The 19,986-nt window shown below is 49.2% G+C and overlaps 2 protein-coding genes across 3 annotated transcripts in view; one reads left to right on the plus strand and one right to left on the minus strand.

The window, feature by feature from the left end:
- Positions 1 to 5,187, plus strand: part of SLC22A23 (solute carrier family 22 member 23) — a 118,097-nt gene extending 112,910 nt beyond the window's left edge. For both annotated transcript variants that reach the window (XM_082499545.1, XM_082499546.1), the window contains one exon: positions 4,474 to 5,187. In XM_082499545.1, the coding sequence (XP_082355671.1) occupies positions 4,474 to 4,831 (358 nt within the window). In that variant the 3' untranslated portion in view covers positions 4,832 to 5,187. The remainder of the gene's footprint in view (positions 1 to 4,473) is intronic.
- A 5,123-nt stretch (positions 5,188 to 10,310) lies between these two features.
- On the minus strand, positions 10,311 to 16,238 carry PSMG4 (proteasome assembly chaperone 4). Its single transcript, XM_082480076.1, has 3 exons — positions 16,013 to 16,238; positions 15,810 to 15,885; positions 10,311 to 10,566 (listed from the first exon to the last, which is right to left on the minus strand). The coding sequence occupies exons 1-3, from the start codon at positions 16,190 to 16,192 to the stop codon at positions 10,445 to 10,447; spliced, it is 378 nt and encodes a 125-aa protein (XP_082336202.1). The 5' UTR covers positions 16,193 to 16,238; the 3' UTR covers positions 10,311 to 10,444.
- Between the last annotated feature and the right edge of the window lie 3,748 nt (positions 16,239 to 19,986).

Here is a 19,986-nt window from a genome sequence, read left to right on the forward strand (position 1 = left end):
TCATCTCTGGGGTTTCCCTGATCAAATCCTTTACCTGTGATCCCCTGTCCCTGAGAGGGGAGAGCAGCACTGGTGTTATCAGGCCAGTGGTGGCATGATAGCGAAGCTGTAGCACCTGTCCAGCCCTACAGCCATGGTGTTAAGATGAACGGTTACAGCAGTGTAGGAGGAAAACAGCCATCTTCATCGCCTGCTCCAGAAAGACCAGGATCCCACACTGTCATGTGGCACAGATAGGTCCTTCGTACCCTTGCGCTGCACCCCGGTCTCCTGGCGCTAGGTTTCACCAGGAGCTCCTGTTCCTTGTACCGGGGCTTCAGGATGGAGCTCCTTCCAAATGCTGAAATTAAGCACTAAGTGGCGCCGATAATCCATCCCTAGTAATCCTGATGGGAGCACCACTGCAGTCTGCGTGGCTACTAAATAGGAATAGGCTGAGGAAAGCACGGTGTGTCCTTTCCCTGTCCTCTGCACGCTCAGGTACTACCAAGTGGAAGAGAGATCTGGGTTTTTTTCTCTGTATGTCCTTCTTTTGTGCCCACTCAGCCAAAGAAATGAAGAGTGAGCAGCGATAGACAAATGAGGAGCTTTATCCATCAATAGCTGTTGCAAGCCAAATTTTCAGTGGGGTGCAGCGCTGTTTACTGGGACCTGAACCAGTCCTGGCTTTCCAAAGATGGTGCCTTGCCCCATGAGGCCAAGGGCATCCTGGAGTGTTGCTGAAGCTCTGGCCTAGGACTGAGCGCACAACAGGGTCACTTATGTACAGGAAAGGCAGGGGAAAACCATTGGGGACTGACTTCAAGAAGTGGCCGAGCTGAGTGGAAAAAGCCCTAAAATCCTGATCTGAATTCAGTGTTGGCCCTGCTTTGTGCAGGAGGCTGGAGTAGGTGCCCTCCCAAATTCTCCTCCAGCCTGAGCAGCTCTCTGGCTCTTTTGTACTCTGAGCCATACCGGTCTTGACCCTTTCGCTCAAGACAGACAAATGGCCATTGGAAGATAGGATTAACACTTCTGTGCTCCCCTGAGCAGTGCTGAGAAGGGCGAGTTCCCTCACTTAGGATTAGCCTGGTTCGAGCAAAGAATATCACAGAATGACAGAATGGTCAGGGTTGGAAGGGACCTCTGGAGATCATCTAGTCCAACCTCACCTGCCAGAGCAGGGTCACCTCCAGCAGGTTGCACAGGATGGCATCCAGGCGGGTTTTGAATGTCTCCAGAGTGGGAGACTCCACCACCTCTCTGGGCAGCCTGTGCCAGTGCTCTGCCACCCTCAAAGGAAAGAAGTCCCTCCTCATGTTAAGATGGAACTTCTTATGTTCAAGTTTGTGCCCGTTACTTCTTGTCCTATCACTGGGAACCACTGAAAAAAGACTGTTCCCATCCCCCTGGCACCCTCCCTTGAAGTATTGATAAGCATTGGTAAGATCCCCCCCCAATCTTCTTTTCTCTAGACTAAAAAGACCCAAGTCCCTCAGCCTTTCGAGGCTGAGGACGTTTTGCTGCTCTCTGAAAAACCACCGTGGTAGCGAGCGAGGAAATTCCTCCCCCGTGAACGGGAAAGGCTCTTTCTGGGGACAAAATTTTGGACCGAGGTCCTGTTGTGATTTGTCCCTGTCAGGCAAACCGTCCCGCCTCGCTGCCGCTGGGTGAGCAGGGGTCGGGGAAGCGGCTCTGTTCACCCGTGGGGCCGGGCCGTGGGAAAGCCCCCCACAGCAGGTGGGGGAAGCTGGGGCTCGCCGTGGGTGCCAGCAGCCCTCACACTCCCTCCCTCGGCTCCAGTCTGCACCTCGGAGTGTGTTTGAAATGCAGACACCAGTCCCCTGCCATGGGAAAGCCCGTACTGAGGAGGAGCAGTGTCCCAAAACACCCTGGATGTTTTTGATTTCCACCTGCTGCCCCACAGCGCCTGCAAAACCAGTGTGGGGGTGCTGCCTCTCTTGCCCTGTACCCGTTTTCCTGATGTGCACGTGAACAGCAAAAAAAATCCTGGCAGTATTTTCAGTTTTCTCTTTTTTTTTTTTTTTTTTTTCCCCCCCCCATTTTCATAGTTGCAGTATAGTCAAACATTAAAAAAAAATCGTTTAGGATGCGTACCAAAATGTATTTTCAATCCGCCTTCTGCCAGGTTTTGATGGTGCTGGATAAAGTAATGCTTGCTCTAATTACTGACGTCATATGGAAAAACTTTTTTTTATTTTTCCCCTCCAAATCTGAAGGCGCTTGACCCGTAATGACAGAGCCGTCTTTGTTGTTGCCTTTTCCTGTTTCCTTTCAGCTTGCTTGATGTCCTTCTCCAGCAGCTTTTAAAACTCACCTCAGGTCCTTCTTGGGGGCCGAGATACAATTTAGCCGTAGCAAACACTGATGTAAATGAGCCGGGCTTTTGTTGCTCCGGAGCCAACTTGGAGAGTGATTTGCCATGCGTTTGGGGCTGATTGTGTCGATTACTCATGTGAGTGTATTAATGAAGTTGCAGGGAGGCCAGCTGCACAATGGCCGCATTCAGCTGGGTTTCTAAATTGCCATCGGAAAGCTGGCAAGTTTTTTAATACGGGCTTTTGCAGTATTTGGGGAAATCACTGTTGTCTGTGAGAGGTGCTCTGCCGAGTCCGGAGAATTAGAAGGTACATACATGAATTTTTGATCCAGTGAGTGTCTCAAGAGCATCTTTTGAAACCTGTGCTTGCTGCCCTTTAGCTGTCAAGTAAGCAGCGGTGGATTTTGGAAAGGATTGGGCGAAGATTAGCTTTAACACGGCGGGTGGCTTAGCGAATTTGGCATTTGTAGGTTTATAGTGCCGTGATTTCTAGTATGCTTAATAGCGAATTAAAGTTGTTTTTTTTTTTTTCAGAGTAGTTGACGTAGAGCAGTTCCTTTGCCTTCTGCAGTTGTCTTCTGTGAGGTCCAGTTATCGTTAATAATTACATCTCTCCCTTTGGGCGAGAAACTGGAGCACCTGAGCCCGTCTGATCACCAGAGGGTTTGGGAATAGATGGCTTCTCCCGGCGGAGCTGCAGGAAGTGTGCTGCCTGGGCCAGCTCGGTGGGGGAGTGAGGAGCAGGTTGCCAGCGATTAAAATCACGGGGGAGACCTCCCTCTGCGGGCAGCAGGCTCTGTGGAAAATGAAGGACAAGCTGCCGCACTCAGATTTTTGCTAAACTGAGTCACTTGAGGGTGACGCTCCGCTGGCCGGAGACCTCGGTCGTGCCGCGGCAGGAGGAAGGGAATGGTCCGTCCCAGAGAAACTCCTGCGGTGCCGGTTCCGAGCAGGGTGACCCAGCGGGGATGGGCCACAGGAGCCCGAGCTGTGCGTCAGAACGGGGTGGGCACGCGCGGGCAGCCCAGGACCCGGAGAGACATTAATGAGCAAGGCGAGGAATTGCAAGAGAGGTTGCTTGCGTAGCCGAGCATCAGGAAAGAGCACCGAATTCGGTTTACACGAGTGACTTCCGTGCTTGTGACTGGGGTGGATGAGGTTATTTTCACACTATTTTTTTTTTTAAACTTTAATATGCTTTCACTCTTTTTTTTTTTTTTGGTGTCCATACATGTATGATCTCAATACGCGAGCACGTTGCACTTAATAAATAAGTGTTTGTGCCATAAAGAATAGTTTACAAAGTTCACCTGTTTACAGTTTAAGCATTTCACCAATGTTAACCTTTTCATAACTCCTTTCTGTGACACAAGAATACATCAGAAGAGCAAGAAAGAGTGAAGTGAGGGACCTACCTCAACTTGTACAGTGAGTTAAGAGGAGGTCTCGGAAATTAATCCCAAACTCTCGTTCTCCTGTTCTGACCACGCTGTCTTTTTTTTTTTTTTTTTTCTGAAAATGATGCATGTTATTACAATGCCAGTGTGTTGAGAGGTTCGAGCCACAACACATTTTTATGGAGATTATATTTCAGCACTCAGTGCTTGGTATAACAGGTCGGGGCGGTGGCCTGTAAAGTCTAATCTCCTGCCTCCACCGCTGATTGATGCCACGTAGTTTAGAGGCAGCCAGAACCGACTTCCACACCTACCGCTTCTTGTGGCGTGTCTTGTGGAAGCTGGAGAAGGCTGGCACGCTAAGCAAAATCTGGTTTCCCCTCGCTGAATGTGGGAATACTTGGACGTGGGAATACTTTAGAGGGCTGTCTACCCACTCACGTGATAGCACTTCTCTTCTTACGTGGGCATGAAAAGATGCTTAAGTGAGTATAGTTATTTCCCCCCCACACAGGCAAATAGGCAGTAACGATCTACAATAGCAAAGCAACTCCCTGGTGGGGTTGTTGTATAGCATGAAAGCTGTGAGCGAACCAGGTTCGCCTGAGGGATTTCGGATGCCCGGGTGCACACCAGACAGGGGGATGGCTTGGGGGACCCGTCGGGGCTTGTGGGCTCCCCAGCCCAGTGCCGATGGGGCCGCGCTGGCAGGAGCGGGCTGCAGGGCCGGGCTCTCACCTCTGCTGTGTTTTGCAGGGGAGGTGGGCTGGGGCTGGTCCTGGCCAGCGCGGGCTTCGGCCGCCTGACCGCCCCCATCATGGAGCTCCACAACCAGAAAGGCTACTTCCTCCACCACGTCATCTTCGCCTGCTGTACGCTCCTCTGCATCATCTGCATCCTGCTGCTGCCGGAGAGCAAGAACCAGAACCTGCCCGAGAACATCCCGGACGGGGAACATTACACCCGGCAGCCCCTCCTGCCGCACAAGAAGGGGGAGCAGCCCCTGCTCCTGACAAACTCTGAACTCAAGGATTACTCCGGTCTCCACGACTCGGCAGCTGTGAGCGATGGGATCTCGGAGAACACCACTGCCAACGGGATGAAGTCGATGTAACTGGGTGGATTTCTTTTTTTCCTTCTTTTTTTTTTTATGGTTGGGGTTTTTTTGGGGGTGTTTGTTTTTTTTTTTTCATCTCTTTCTTTTGTATTTTATTTGATGCTGTTGTGCAGGAGGAGCAGCACTTTGGGCAAAGGTGTTTTGCACAGATTTTACAAACCAGTGATGGAGCAGACACAGACTTGGGGAAATTCAACTCTGCTGCTAAAGCAACTTTTGGCATCTTCAACTGTTGTGCAGATTGCTCTTGAAAATGTTGTGGGGGAAAAGACTCATCTGAGAAAAGACCTGGCTGGAGATAGCCCTTCAGAACTCTTTTTTTTCCTGCCATTAAATATGTATATTTATTTTGATTTATTCTCAAGAAGCACTTTATTTCCTTTTCCTTTCATAGATCACAAAAATGAAGCCATCTTATTATAAGAGGTGCAGCCATTCCAAGAAAGAAACCATGGAGGGGGTGGGGGGGTGTTTTGTTTTTGTGTTTCTTCTTTAAAGGAAAGAGGGATCCACTGCAAAGTTGAATTGACTGAAATTTAGACTTGTGCAACACTCTTCTGCCTGTCTAGTAAGTCCAAGCGCCTAGGTTGCCTGCTGTGTTTGTATACACCAAAAAAAAAGAAAAAAACAAAACAAAGCAAAACCTGTTGTGACTCAAACTCTGACTGCATTTGAGGCAGCTTATGTTTGTTTTTATAGCCCATGTGCACTTAACAGTTACTTTCTAAATTAGTACCTTATTTTTTTCACCGAATGCAGTGAAGAAAATCCTACCCAAACAAGCTGATTTTCCAATGAGAATCAGCCTTTTGCATTTTAAGAGTCCATTCATCTATTTTAGACAGTTCCCGCTGGTCTCTAAGAATAATGTAGATGATGTAAATGATTTGACCAATGATGCAAAAACTAATTTTGCCAAGAATGGCTTTAATTACCAGGAGGCCCAGAATGTCCGATTGACTGCTCCAGGAGAAGAGCGTAGACCAGCAGAGACAAAACCGTAAGGAGCATGGGCTACGATCTGTGCTTCTGTTCCAAAAGGCAGTGCAGCTGGGATTCCAGCTCCTGGGAAATCAGTGTCCTGGCACTGCCTTACCTGTTTTTAGAAACAGGGGTTTTGTTTTCAATTTAAGTGGACAAAATGCTTAAGTGGCTGTCGGAAAGGAATGAATTGATAGCCTGTGAGTAATGACCTACGGTCTGCTGTTGGCCGTCTTGGGGCTTTTAGAGATGTTTTCTTGTTCTGACCCAAGAATATACAGTGAACTCACCCAGATTTCCCCTCTTCCCCAACTGCTCTCGTAGCATTTTCATTCAGGAAAAAAAAAAAGGTTTACTTAAATTGGATCAGTCCTACTCTAGGCTAAGCAAAGTGAACATTCGCTTTGTCTGCTGCTGTGCAGATGGCACTTTGATAGTGGCCACTTGACTTCTCCAGCTCCCAAGCCAACTATTTCCTTTGGCCATCGGCTTTTGGTTCTCACTGTGCGAATATCGTGAGGATCTAGTTCAATGCAAGGAGTGTGTAAACAAGCAGCTTTCTTGCATTGTAGTTAACCTCCCCGCTCTCCCTCCCTCTTCCCCTCTCTCACTCAGGCCATCCATTTGTGATCGCTCGGTAGTGCAGACCTTCAAGCAAACAGAGCAGCAGGATGTCGATGTTGTATTGAGTGTCCGTATGATTGCCACTTTGCTTGATGTACATCTTGCGTCCGTACGCATGGAAAGCGCTCGTTTGCACTTTCCTCCTCTACCTTCCCTCCCTCTTCCTCCTTTGCTGTATATATTGTCGATTAACTACTGTACCTAACAATTTCCATCCTCCATTAGGCTGCCAATGTCCTCTTACAGGCCCCAATAAATCAGAGATACGTGCTCCCCGGCGGGCGATGCAGTAAGCAGCGCAGCCTCAGACGCTGACGAGTGCGAGGGGACAGGTAGACCTGCAGAAGCGACAGAGATTGTTGTGTTCAGAGTAACAATGTTGTCCTAAAGCTGCTAATTTTTGTACAGAGGATGTGGACATTCGGGTTCTCCTTGAGCCTGGTAAGAAACACTGGACCAGTTGATGGTAGTTTTGCCCAAAGTTACGCTACTGGGTTGGGGTTTTTTTTCACCTTTGCTAGATTTGCTGTGACAGCGAGAGCCCGATCTTCCTTACGCTCAAGTTCTATTGTCAAGCTTGAGCGCGGCTGCTTCTCTTTTTGTTCTGCGCTGCGACTTCTGCAGTCTGTGTTCACCTAAGGAAAAAAAACAAACCAAGCAAACAGGCCTTCCCCATTCACGCAGTATTCACGTGCCAAATTTGTGCAATAACTTTCGCCTTTGATATCGAGATGCTTGTCGCAAGCCACGCGCATGGGGGCGGGGGGAGAACCACCAAAAAAAAAAGTGGGTTCACAACAAAAAAATTGGAGAAGCAAAACAAGTCTTAATGGAAAAGGGCCTGAAAGCGGAGGAGCAGGGGTGAGCGCCGAGCGGCATCCTGCCGTCCATCGTGCTCCTTCCTTCGTGGGCTCTGTGCGTGTGAGCTCAAGCTACGGTACGGCTCTCGTAGGCCATCCACAAGCCTGTTAAACCGGCTGCTTCTAGCACTGTCGGCGGTCCTGGTGTGCTCACCGCTGTTGTCCACTGCGCTTTAGCGTTTCCTGTTCTGGTGGTTGCTCTCTGATGACAAGACAGGCCCAGGGAAGGAAATGGTTGTTTAAACATATCAACGTTTATATACTAAACAAACCAGGTGACAGGAACATGCGGCAATTTTTTCTTTTTTTTTTAATTCTTATAAAATTGACTTGATTTGCTGCTTTTGAAGTTTTTTTGCCTGAAACCAGGTAGTCGGTACTGATCTTCCGCAAGGTGGGTAGCCCCAACACCTCAAGTCGGTCTGGCCCTCTGCCTCTGTCATGACAATAGAACACAAACTAATTTCCTGCTTTGGCAGCTCCACTTTTGCTCCTTTTCCTGAAAAGATGAACACTTCTGTGATGGTTTGGTTTTTTTTTTTCCCATGTGCGCTCACAGAGCTGGAAAACTTTTGCTTAGCGTATCTCACGTGGAGGAGTCGGGTACCAGGTGATGCAGCAGGGCAGACAGCAGACGCAGAGATGCTTCTTAGCGAGCGCTGCCTGGTCCCGCGGCGGGACGGGGCTCTGTCTGCCGCACCATCGGCTCCTCGGCCGTGTTCCCTCCGCAGCCACCAGCAGGAAAGGCTTTTCTCAGGCGGCTCTTTCTGGCCACCACAGCAGGGGGGAAGCGGTCAAAGCTGTCTTGTCCGTTTTGGCCTTTTTCTGTGAACCTTCAGTAACCTCGAAGCCCATCAGTGGATTTTTCTTTGGGTTTACCATTTAAGGGCTTTCTTCCATCTTTGTAAGTTTAAACAAAAATGTGAAAGTGACATGATGCTTGATCCTGTTTTTTTTTTTTTCCCTTTCTAAGGTTTCAGTACTGCCTTTCTCACCAGACACACTGCAAGTGGGTAATGACAGTTGCCTGTTTGCCAGTGTTTTGTGGCAAAGGAGTTTGTGAGATTTACTTTTCAGTTTCGTTAACTGGGCTTTTTTTTTTTTTTTTTTGTTAATGGAAGTATTTTAACTGTTGCCACTTCCTGAAGCCAAACACTAAAGGTCACCAAATTGGAAGCAGAAGTGCCATTAACTGAACTCTGTGAATGTCAAGTCAAGTTGCGCCTGTAGCTGGCACATAAGACAACACTATTAAGTGGGGGGATGATCTCCCCTGCTGTAACTTTTTTTTTTTTTTTTTAAAGAAAAAAATAAAATGACAAACCTCATTTTAAATGTATTGTGTAAAATGTTTCGGGAAAGGAGTATGGTGTGTTATGTCTAGTGGGTGAGACCTCCCTCCCCATTTCAGTTTCTGATGAAGTTTTAAAGAATCGTGTTACTGTACGTTTTGATCATGAATAGTCTGGTGGTGCTTCCTCATAGCACAAGCTTAAATCAAGTACTGAAAACAGTCTTACAAGCTAAATGTCTGCATGATGTTACATCTGTTGTACCTACTGAAAAGAACTTTGTATGTAAATGTACAGAATAAAATGACGTTGTCCCATCAGTTTGCTCTCCTTGGTCTGGCTCCCTCACAGCGACTTCCGAAACAAGCCGGCAGCAGCTAACGTGGCACCGCAGCCAGCGGCCCTACCCTCCGCTACAAACAGAATGAGCTGACTTTAAATCAGACTAATTAAATCGGCACATTGATTTGCAGCTAATTACCTTTTACATTCAGTCACAGAACAGTGGACTCGCTTTGCTGGGTGGTGTAAACTCAAAAGAAAATACCCTCCAACGGTTGCTTTTTGCTATTCTGATCTTGACCTGTGGCCAAGGACCGGCGCCTGTTCCTACCAGGTAAGGAAGGGCCCTCAGCGCCCACGTCAGACCTGCAATGTCGAAGCCACTGGGCATTCAAACCTCTTTGGACGAGAAACTCCTAAGCGGTTATGCCTTCTACATCAGCGACGCCTCAGTGACAATTTTTGATTGCTGATTGTGCCGCCACAGCAAGTTCATCAGTTCTCTTTAGGTTGTCAGGACGGTCATCTAGCAGCAGCACTAGTATTTTTTTATCAGTATCAGAAGCTTATGTCTGAGTCAGGGCTCAGCTCGCGATGCAAAAGAAATAACCTGGACTCGCTCACCAGGTTGCTGTGCTCAGCGTTCCTCCAAATTGCTGTGAATAATAGGTGGTGTGCTGTAGCACAGTATATGCATCGACAGCTGCAGTCACCGTGCCACTAGCTCTGTGGTTGGCTTGGGGTTTTGGTACAGTTAACTTTTAGCTGTCCTTCTTGTTGAACAAAATAGCCCGTGGATCTGCCTTTGAAGGGATATCCATCCTACCAGAAAGCAAGTCCAGAGTTGTGGCAGCAGGATGCTTTGCCGTGGTGGCGGTGGTGGTGACTGCTCTGATTTTGCTAATGAGTATGCTCAGTTTACACACGTGATGCTCTTCTAACAGCCTGACAGATTTATCTGTTGCTCCAAAAGTCAAGCTGTGCTTCTGCCTTCTATGTAGCCCTTGGGGACGTACAGAAAACCCTTTGTGAAACCCTTCTTGTGTTCTCAGTGCCTAAGAGATGGAAGGAGACCCATTGTTCGGCACGAGTACTATAACCTACAGGGGCTGAGAAGATCGAGCAAGGTAACACTCATTTTATGTTACAGCTTTTCAGTACAAACAACATGGGGGTTTTATTATTTGAACACTAAAAGCTGCAATACTATGTTCAATACTACTACACAGTAGATTAATTGTACAGGTACAATTTGGAACCATTTTCCCAGCAGATCCCCATACTGCGTGCAGGCCAGACGCTACACCCACTTTTACGATGATGCTCTCGCATTGCAGTGTATTTTCTACTCTACTCACCTGTCCCCTACTTAACAGGGTAGCAAATCTGAGGAAAAAAAAAAAAAAAAAAAAAAATCCAGGTCCAACTACATTCAAGTCCAGCTATATTTAATAACAAGTGCAAATTAAACCAAAACAATACAAAACAAATATACTATCTTAATGTCAGTGTGAAAATTGCAATCCGTTTTTCTAAAACAAAAACTCAGGTTATTTTACAACGATGCAAAGTCAGAACTTCTCTGGAAAAGCCATCATTTCTTCTTTGATCCTGTTTTCTATGAGTAAGGTGAAATTGCTGTCTGTGTTTTGAAGATTGTAGCTGACAAATATCTGTTTTTTGGTCTTGCTGGCTAAAACACAAAAAAAAGAGTAGTCAGCCATAGTTTGCTCTTACATAAAAGTGATGATGGCGTTCAAGCAAGCCTCTTACAAAGCCGTATCACGCAGGTTCCTAAGACAACATCCTCCACTCCTGCCGTGCAGGACCCAGTATATAAAGGAAGAGCAGGAGGAGTACCCGAGCGTTGGCACGTTGGGCAGAACTACGCGGCTCGCTGAAATGGGCAGTATAAGCCTGGTGACTATCAACTAGTTTTTGCGAAAAGCCATTAGTCACTGGAAAGTGATCCCAGAGTGCTCCCAGTGGATTTTGGACCCTTCTTAAATATAGCAGTTTAAGTGAAACCACAGGCTACACCGGACTCTTGGCGCTGAAACCTGGTTTGAGTTGGTAAGTCTATGCTGTGAAAAACACAGAGGGAGAGTGCACAAGAAAGTGATTAGGTCCCAATTAACAAATTTTGGGTTTATTGTGAACCCCTAAAAAGGCCCCCAAAAGTGTGCGCTGCTCCTGCCCAAGCCTGCTGTCAATAACTTTGTTTCCTTTAACCTTTATTTATATGATGTCCATGAACGCTCCAGGAGGCTGGAGAGTCTGGGTCGAGTGCGACGAAGCCAAGCACAAACTCCAGGCTACTGGAATGACAAATACCTAGAGAGAGGTGCTATAAAATTAAGAGCTGCCTTCCATGACAGAGCTAATTAACAGTGACAAAAATAATGTCCACCGGGGCAGGAAGACTTAATTATCAGAGTAAAACAGATAACACCACGAAGTGTTTTGTAAATCAAATTGAATCCTACTTAGATTTTACCATGGTAATATAGCAAATTTGTAACTCTCTTTACACGCTGCTAGAGCTAAACTTTGTGAAGAATGTAAGTGCCGTCGAGGAAAAATAGGCACTAAATTTAAATTGAGTTGTGTAAAATAGAAGACAAAAAAAATGGCACTTGGGTCATGAAATAGTCGTGGCAGGGAACGAGCTGGGAGCTGACAATCCCAGGGAGAAATCAGACTGTTCTGCTGAATATTCAAAAATAGCATATGAATTTTAAAAATTGAAAATAAAGACACCAGAACTCCTAATATCTCAATCCTTTTTAAATGGGAAAGTTAACTACAGGAAACCTATACATACATATAAAACACACTTAAACAGCACCTTTGAGGCATTTTCATTATGCAAATCGATTTATTATCATTTGCCCGTCTAATAGGTTAGCACCTTCCTGGCTCAGTAAGTCGAGCTGCTTCTGAAACGCAGGGACTCATTTGCCTTTTAAGACTTGGCACTACAAAATGCTGATATAACGCACCCCGTTGCTCTGATTGCAAAAAGAAAAAAAAAAAAAAAATAGCGCTTGGCACCAGATTTTGTGGTATAAAGCAGCATGTTTTGTAAGCACTAATGCTTCATCATCGTGTCCTAAATGAATGCACCGCTAATTCTGAACTAATTATGACCATTGTCCTATCTAACGAAGCTACATCGTACACTGCAGTGTCAAAATTCAACTTCTTAATTACGTTTGTGTAAGATGTGATGGAGTCTTTGGGATGCCGTTCCAGTTCCCAGGAACACACTGAATCCCTCAAGGTTGCCTGTGCCGAGGAGCTCAAGCAGCTCTGCTCCCCGCGGGACCTTTTCTGTACCCACTTCCCTCCAGATTCATTCGGACACGTGGACTCTTGTGGGAAGGAATGAAAAGGGAAGATCTTGCGTCTCCATGGGAAGACCATCCGCAACTTCAGTGTAAAGCAGAAAACCATGAAAGACAAGGCTTACCTAAAAATCCCGCAGGAGGGCTGCTTCCCAAAAAACCTTCCTCAGCAGCCCATCATCCAGGATGTGCTGCTAAGTGCCAAGAAGCACTATGGCAGCACAGACCTGCTCCTACAACCTCATGGAGAGGGCCACGGCCCAAATCTAAGCTTGAAGAGGAGCCCAGTGGGAGCAGGAGAAAGGACAGAACAAGTGCTAGGCATAAGTTTGTAGACCGTTCGTGGTGGGAAAGAGGTGGCGGAGGGGAACTATGCCCAGCTGGGAAAGACTCAAAGAAGAGGCTGAGGTGATCTTCACCGAGAGTCAGCCAGTGCCTACAGAGGGCAGATGAAGAGCTGGTGCTATTCAGCAGTCACGGCAGCCGAAAGCGCTGTGATTTCAGGATGCGCAGGTAAAAGAAGCACTAACAGACAAGACTTTCTCAAGAATCAGAATCCACTAATCTACAGGAAACAAATATTTTAGGATTTGGGTTTCTTGACCAGTGAGACACACCTTGTGCTGGAGCAAACAAGGCAGGGTGGTGGGAAACAGTCCCGGCACCTAATGCAAACAAATATAGATAGAAAGAGGGACAGGAACACGGCAAATGTGTCTTCAGCAATGGAAAAGGAAAAAAAAACAACAAACCACAACCCTGAAATAAGGGAGAAGATAGAGCCAGTACACCAAACGCAGCTGTTCTGGCTAGGACCTCTACCAGGCTGTAAAGAAAACAATGGGAGAACACGTACGCTGATGCACGGCAGCGCCCAAACTCCTGCTGCGGGGCAGGGAACCTGACATGGCAGGAACAAAAGGCAGGTGATGGAACGCGACTGGGAAGCATAAGAAATAGAAAAAAACCTTACATTCAAATGGCATCATATGTTATTTAAGTTAGTGCCCGCAAAGACCTGAATGGAAACAGCATGGAAAAAATGGTGACAGCATAATAGAATAAAAAAGATACTGCCTACCTAACGATTACCACATGGTAGGAGGGTTAAAAAGGGCTACCTTGGAAGTACAGCTACAAGTCAGACTTGACTGTGAATAGCATCTCTGTTATTACAGAATTTGTGGGAGTAACAAGGATTTAGTTTCCCAGAGGAAAACTTACCATTAGCAGCAAAGCTTGGTACTGCTAGTCAAGGCAGAACACATTTCCTTACCCAGCACTTTGTGAAACAGAGAAGATCATGAGATGCTTAATGATGACCTTGCAGATCCACTGGTTTCAGGAGAAAAAACAATTTTGGAATGTGACCCCGCGCCAACATAAATTGCTGGCCTGACAAAAGCAAGCCTAAAAACTAAGGTGTAAGATTTCAGAAAGAAGATTTATTTCTCTTCTCAAAACTCAGTTATGATCAGGTGAAGAGGATGTATGTTATTATTCAAAGCCAGAAGTATATTATTGACTTTCTCTTTCCAACCAAAGGTGAACAAAGTCTACAGGCCTTCGTCAATACAGTATACCTTAAGCAGGACAGCCCGAGTAAGAATTATAACAAATATAAAGGGACTGACCAGCAAGAAAAACTGCAACCCAGGGGTTAGATGGCACAGATACAGAGGAATATTGCCCAAAAGCCTAGATGGGCCACAGATGGCACAGAAAGCATAAGACAAAATAATGAAAGATACTTAAAGCACAAAGAAAAACAAAATAGGAAGGTGCCTTATGCTCCAAGGAAAAAGAGTAACCCATATCCCAGTACCAAGAAACACTATCAGTTCTCAGTAACAAAGCAGGTGAAGTTAGCCATGTAAATGAGAGAAGGACCTTAAAAAAAAAAAAGGCAGCAAAACTTAGACCAGTTTCTGAGAGAAAAATCAGGTGACCCGGACAGCCTCTGTCCTAGAGCACTGAAAGAACTCATGTAAGAAATGACAAGTTACTACCAACTCTAGCTATGAAATCTGTAATAAATTTTTAAGAGTGAAGAGAGCACATGTGCTAAAAAAGAAAAGACAGGAGAGGGTGGGAACCACCACCAAGACAACTTAGAGCTGTTAGCTGGACTCCAATGCCACACAGAAGCTTAGAGCAAGATTCAGAAGAAACGAGTAATGAAGAGATCAAAGAGGAAATGGAATAAACTGTTACGCTTTATCCAAAGTAAACCCTCTCTGACTACATTTTTACTAAGTGACTTCTTAAGGATGATGTACTAATTACACAGAAAGAAATCATGTTATACTCTACCCCATGGAATTATTACTTAGAGTGGAAATGACTGAACCCAAATGAAAGAGCTGGCACCAGGGGAGACTACAACGGTGGTTCTTAAAAGAGAAGTTATCAGGATGAAGAAAGGATGCTAGTACTGTTTTTCAAAGATCAGTCTTGTGAGCAATCCTTTTTTTTCATATCCGCTAGTGACCACGGCGAAGAAGTAGATGCAGACTCCTGAAACCGCCTGACAGTAGAAACTCAGGCCATATTGCCCATAACAAAGACCAGCACACAGATAATTAAAAAGAACTTATGTGGCCTTTCCAACTGAAACAACGGAAGTAAAATGAGATCGAGCAGCGCAGCAGCTTGCATTTAAAACCCAGCAATAAGTGCTTCAGCAGTTCACCAGCTGGAGCTGCACCAGTTACTGGTAGGTGATGGTGAGTAACCAGCACGATGCAACTGTCAGAGATGAGAGGGTGCTAAGATGCTTTAGGCCAAGCATTTTTTTTTTTTTTTTTTTTTTTTTTAAGAGATACAGGAGTTTGAAAGTTAGCATCCAGATTCAGAAATCTGGCTACGTCAGCACTGCACTAGGTATAGCAGGACACTCTTACACATACGGAACATCCCGAGAGGTGCCCATGCCGTGCTGCACGGACACTCGGATCAAACACTGGTGTCTGCGAGATGATCCAGGCCAGAGCATCTCAGAATTTGAGGGCTAAAAGGCGCAAGATGTGATGAGGGCCGGCTTCACCTTCGGGCAAAACGCACCCGCCTTGCATGACGGCCATCCCGCCCCACAGCACAGGAGTAGTACCGCTTTATAAAGAAGTATTACGGCTTTATAGAGAGGAGCTCGCTGAAAACCCCACTCGCAAGGCACAATTGTGGGCTCCCCCCACCCGACGCCCAGAGCCGGGGATATTAAATAACACGGGTTTGACACGGCTCAGCGTGCCTTGAGGCACAGACCCCGCCACTGAGGGGGGTCCCAGGCCCGTACACGGCTGGGAAAAAAAAAAAAAAAAAAAAAAAAAAAAAAACCAAAAACAAACACACAAGACCAGCCCACTCGTGAATGATGATGGAGACGGCCGTGACCCGCCGGCCCGGGGGCCGTAACCACCGCACCACCGGGGGGTGGCGGCGGCTCGGAGGCCACCAGAAACGGCTCTGCCCGGGCCCGACACGCGTGTTCTCACCGTCCCCCTCGTGGAAGGCAACTTCCCAGCCCGCCCCCCCCTTCTCCCCCCGCCTCCCCCGGCGGGAGCGCGCAGCCGCCGCGCCCGCCACCTACCCAAGCGCTGGGCCAGGCAGGCGGAGGCGGTGTCGGAGGGGTCCCCCAGGAGCGAGGCGGCCACCGGGATGCTGTCCTGCAAGCGGAGCACAGCACAGGGCAGGCATTAGTCCCCTCTCGCCCGGCAGGCCCGGGGCAGAAGCGGCGGGGGGAGGGGGGTGGACACGACACACACGACACACAGTCACGCTGGCGACACTCACGCGGGGGCTGCACATGGCGACAGCCAGGCTGGCCAGGGCGGGGGCGGCGCCCACCCAGAGGAAGAGCGAGTCCCGCAGCCGCATGGCGTGGAAGTGCACCCGCTGCTCGCCCAGCCGCCCGCTGAAATCGTGCAGGGCGATGCCGCCCGCCGCTCCCCCGCCGCCCGCCGCCGCCTCCATCGGCCCTTCTTTCCCGGCGCGGACAGGCCTCGGCGAGCAAGGCCCGAGCGGGCGGCCCCGCCTGCCCCGCCCCGCCCCGCCCCGCCCCGCCGCTGCCCGGGGAGGCGGTGCTCCGCCGCGCCCGCCCCGCCGCAGACGCTGCCGCCCCCCCCCCCCCCCCCCCCCCCCCCTCCGGCCTCGGGGAGCGGCACCGCGCAGCCGCCCGCCCGGTGGGTGCACGCTTCCTGCGTGGGCAGCGCGCCGGCTGTGCGCACGCACACGTCTCTCCCCCCTCCCCTTTGGTGGGTGCTCACACACACACACAGACACACACGGACGGACGGATGGATGGACGGACGTGGACACCCCCCTCCGTGCACAGACTCCCCCACACACGCACCCCTCCGTCCGTGCACGGCGCCCCCCCGGGCTGCGCACCCCCTCTGTGCTCCCTCACCTCCCGGCGCTTACGCTCCCCCCGCCCGGTGCGCACCCTCTCCGTGTACACCCCCCGAAGGGCAACAGCCTCCTCCCGGGGCGCAAACCCACCACCCCCCGTCGGTGCGCACACACACACACACCGGGGCGCGCACACACACGCCCCGGTCGGTGCACTCCCCCCCCCCGTGCGCGGCTTCCCCGGTGCTCACACCCTCCCCGGGAGGTGCACACCGTTCCCCCCGGTGCCCCCCCTCCCCCGGGTCCGGTGCGGCGCGGAGAAGGCGGAGGCAGCCGCAGGGACGGAGAAACCCCGCTAGATGGCAGGTGAACCTCTGCGTGCGGGGGCACCGCCGGTAAAGCGGGGTTCAGGCGGCTCCGGTGAGCGCCCCGGGGCTTCGGGCTGAAGGGGAAGGGGCTGGCGTGATGCTGTGCAGCCCCGGCAACCCCCCCCCTCCCCCGTGGGAAGAAGGTCACGGTGACCTTGGGGCTCTGGAGGTTCTCAGGGTTACAGGGGATCTGCAAAGCAAGCAAGTCAGGTTTGGGGAGCTCCGGAGAATATGGGACCGACAATTAAAGGCCCCACTTTGGGTGGGGATTTTTGTGCCCACCACACTTTCACCAGAGCAGAGCAAAGCTGGTCGTTACTGGGAAGGATTTTCCTTAACTGTGCCGTCTGTTGTGGACCAGAATACAGGCAGCACAATGATGGCCGTGAGCCCTTTACAGTTGGAAACACAGATTTTGGAACCACAGGCAGGGTGTCCCCTCTGCCTAAAGAACAAGCAAGTGAGTGACACAGATTGGGTTTTTGGTTAGCGTTTCCTCTGCCTCCAATTTCGTACGTACTTCTAGAAATCAGAATTTCCACTCCCAAATCCTAAAACTTCATTTTCACGTCGAAGAAACAAAGTGGGGGAAGAAAAGGAACCGGTCATCACTTTTCTTCCCTAAGCTGCTCGGGTTCTTCTGGCTTCTGCCAAAAGACGAGATCCTCAGCCCTGCTAATTTCTGCCCATGCTGCTGCATCGACGCTAAATCCCGGGAGGCAGCTAAGCCCGGCTCAGCTGCCATACCCTGACATCCCATGGCACAGGATCAGCTCGGGGAGAGGCGGGGGGTGTCACAGGCCACCTCCTCTGCCCTACATTTGTCACTTGCTGCTCACACAAAGCATTATGGGATGTATGGTGGCAGACTACGGCTATGCCTGTCCCCCCACCTCACTGCTGAGGTGGCGTCGGGCTTGTGGTGATCCCCAGCTCTCCCCCGCATCCCTGCTCTGCAGCCTCTCCCAACCTTTTGCCTCTGCATGGGTTGGCCTCCCACAAGGTATGTGCAGAGGCTGGGGCTGGAAAATCAGCCTCTCCCTGCCCAGCACACTATTGCAAACTGACATCTAGCCTGTGGCAGCTGAGGCAGGCAAATGGGTGACCGAAGCCACCTTGGAAGGGGGGCAAGTGCTGGCTGCGTGCACCGAACGCTTCCCTCTGCATCACATTCCCCTCTGCATCACATTCCCCTCTGCTCATTGTGGGTTTGCTCCGCATTCGGCCAGGGTGGGAGGGCAACACCATCAGCTAAACCAGGGAAAGCTGTCACAGGCCGGGAGCATTGCAGAAATAAAAATCTCGGCACCGGATAAAGTACCTGCTGGGAACCGCCCAGGTGGTGAGATTCCTGGGATTAGACACCTGCGGGTGATGGAGAAGATTTGCCCCAGGCTCGCTTGATTAGGGGAGAGAAGCAGGCAATTTTAGGGCAGAGTTCAGCTGAGCTGCTTTAGATTGCTCTTTTGAGCGAGGAGCAACTCCCTCCTGACCGATTCCCACTGACTCCATGGGAGGTTAGTGTGGAAGTTAAGATGTGTGTGGCTTTATGGGCAGATTTATTCAGGTAAGCAAATCCTTCTTTAAGTGTTCAGAGCTTGTTTCTCTGCTACGCCGGGACAGAGTTGGCTTCTGCAGTGGTGGATCTGTTCTAATAAAGTTCCAGCCCAGTGTGTCTCTGCCCACCAAGCAGAAGTTTGGACCTCCCTGCATGCTAAACCTATGTTTAAATAGTCTGCTGGACTGAAGTAAGAGCATTCCCTGGTCTTTCCACATCAAGCACGAGTTTTTTGTTTTGCTCCCAAGGCTGTCTATGGGTTTGCTCCTCCCTAGGGGAAACTGCCCCTGTTTCATCACGTTCCGATCTGTTCGCCTTCTCATTGGGAGTCCCCTCCAAAATGCTCGTAGCTTTCCTTGGGATCCTAAGCCCTGCAGACCTCCGAAGGTAAGCCATCGGGTTCCTCTGCACATAAGCAATTCTAAGTATTTAATGCTTTTCTGTGAAATGTAGCTGCCATCTGTAGATCATGCTAAATTCTTGCTTAAGCTCAGAAGAGGAAAAACATTCATTCACCAAGTAAAATGCTGAGTAAGCATTTTTATTCGCAATGCAGGTGTGGAAGAGTGAGTGGAGCTGTGCAGAACCAGACCGTCAAGCGTGAAATGAATGTCCTAATTACGGCGCTGCAAGGCCATTGGAGCCCCTGCAAAATGAGAGAGGAAAGCGCTGCAGTGGCGTATGAAACCTCTCATGTTTCCTTTAACATGCTCGTCTTTTTTTTTTTTCTGTGGCCATGAAAGCAGCGCCCGTTAGTTTGCCTTATTTGTCAGGTATGAGGCTACAAGGAGCCTCAGCTGCTGTGAGACACTGGGTGGCAAACCAATGACAAAGCAAAGGTACTATAGCTAAAGCACTGCTTGTGTCTATGGATGCCTGTGTATGTTGCTGCTCAGATGAGATGCAAGCCCCGGGAGATATGGCTTAAAGGTATATGCTTCTGTGCTCTTTCTGTTCTTCTCCAAAAGTTAGTTTGCCCATGAGAGTTACTAGATCCTACACCCTGAGTTTTGACAGCTGTCCTCTCCCTTCCAGTACGGTTTTAGGTCAGGAGTAAACCTTTGTCCTGGTAACTGAGGAGTTAAGAGATGTAAAGCACATAGCTACGAACTGGGATGTCTCAGAGAGAAGCAAATGTTTCCTGATTCTAAAATGCATTCTGCTGCATTTTTGCTTCTGCACGAATAAAGTGTGAATTTGACACGTGAGAAAGCCGTTGCCTGTTAGTGTGTGTCAGTGAACCCTCTGTTGATGCCTCAGGACATGCCAGTTTTCTTGATTTGTTGTCCTTTTGCAGAGGAGCAAATGACCACTTGATAAAGCCAAATAAAGCCTCCCAGCCACTCTGGTGAGGCTTCGTGGTACCAAACTGCTGCAAGAGCAGCTGTGCTGCAGCCCCAGGTTTTCGGGGGCCTGCTTTGCGTTGAGACTTGGGAGACTCCTCATATGTAGCCTTCCCTCTGTGGCACTGGTGGCTGAAGGGGTCCTTT

The sequence above is a fragment of the Vanellus vanellus genome (genome assembly GCF_965231255.1).
Source record: "Vanellus vanellus genome assembly, chromosome: 2".
Lineage (NCBI taxonomy): Eukaryota > Metazoa > Chordata > Aves > Charadriiformes > Charadriidae > Vanellus > Vanellus vanellus.

Coding starts and splice junctions, on each gene's coding strand:
- PSMG4 (XM_082480076.1), bottom strand. CDS start 16,192: ATGGAGGCGGCGGCGGGCGGCGGGGGAGCGGCGGGCGGCATCGCCCTG. Junction 15,886..16,012: donor TCGCCATGTGCAGCCCCCGC/GTGAGTGTCGCC, acceptor CTCCGCTTGCAG/GACAGCATCCCGGTGGCCGC. Junction 10,567..15,809: donor CTGCCTGGCCCAGCGCTTGG/GTAGGTGGCGGG, acceptor TTTGTGTTTTAG/CCAGCAAGACCAAAAAACAG.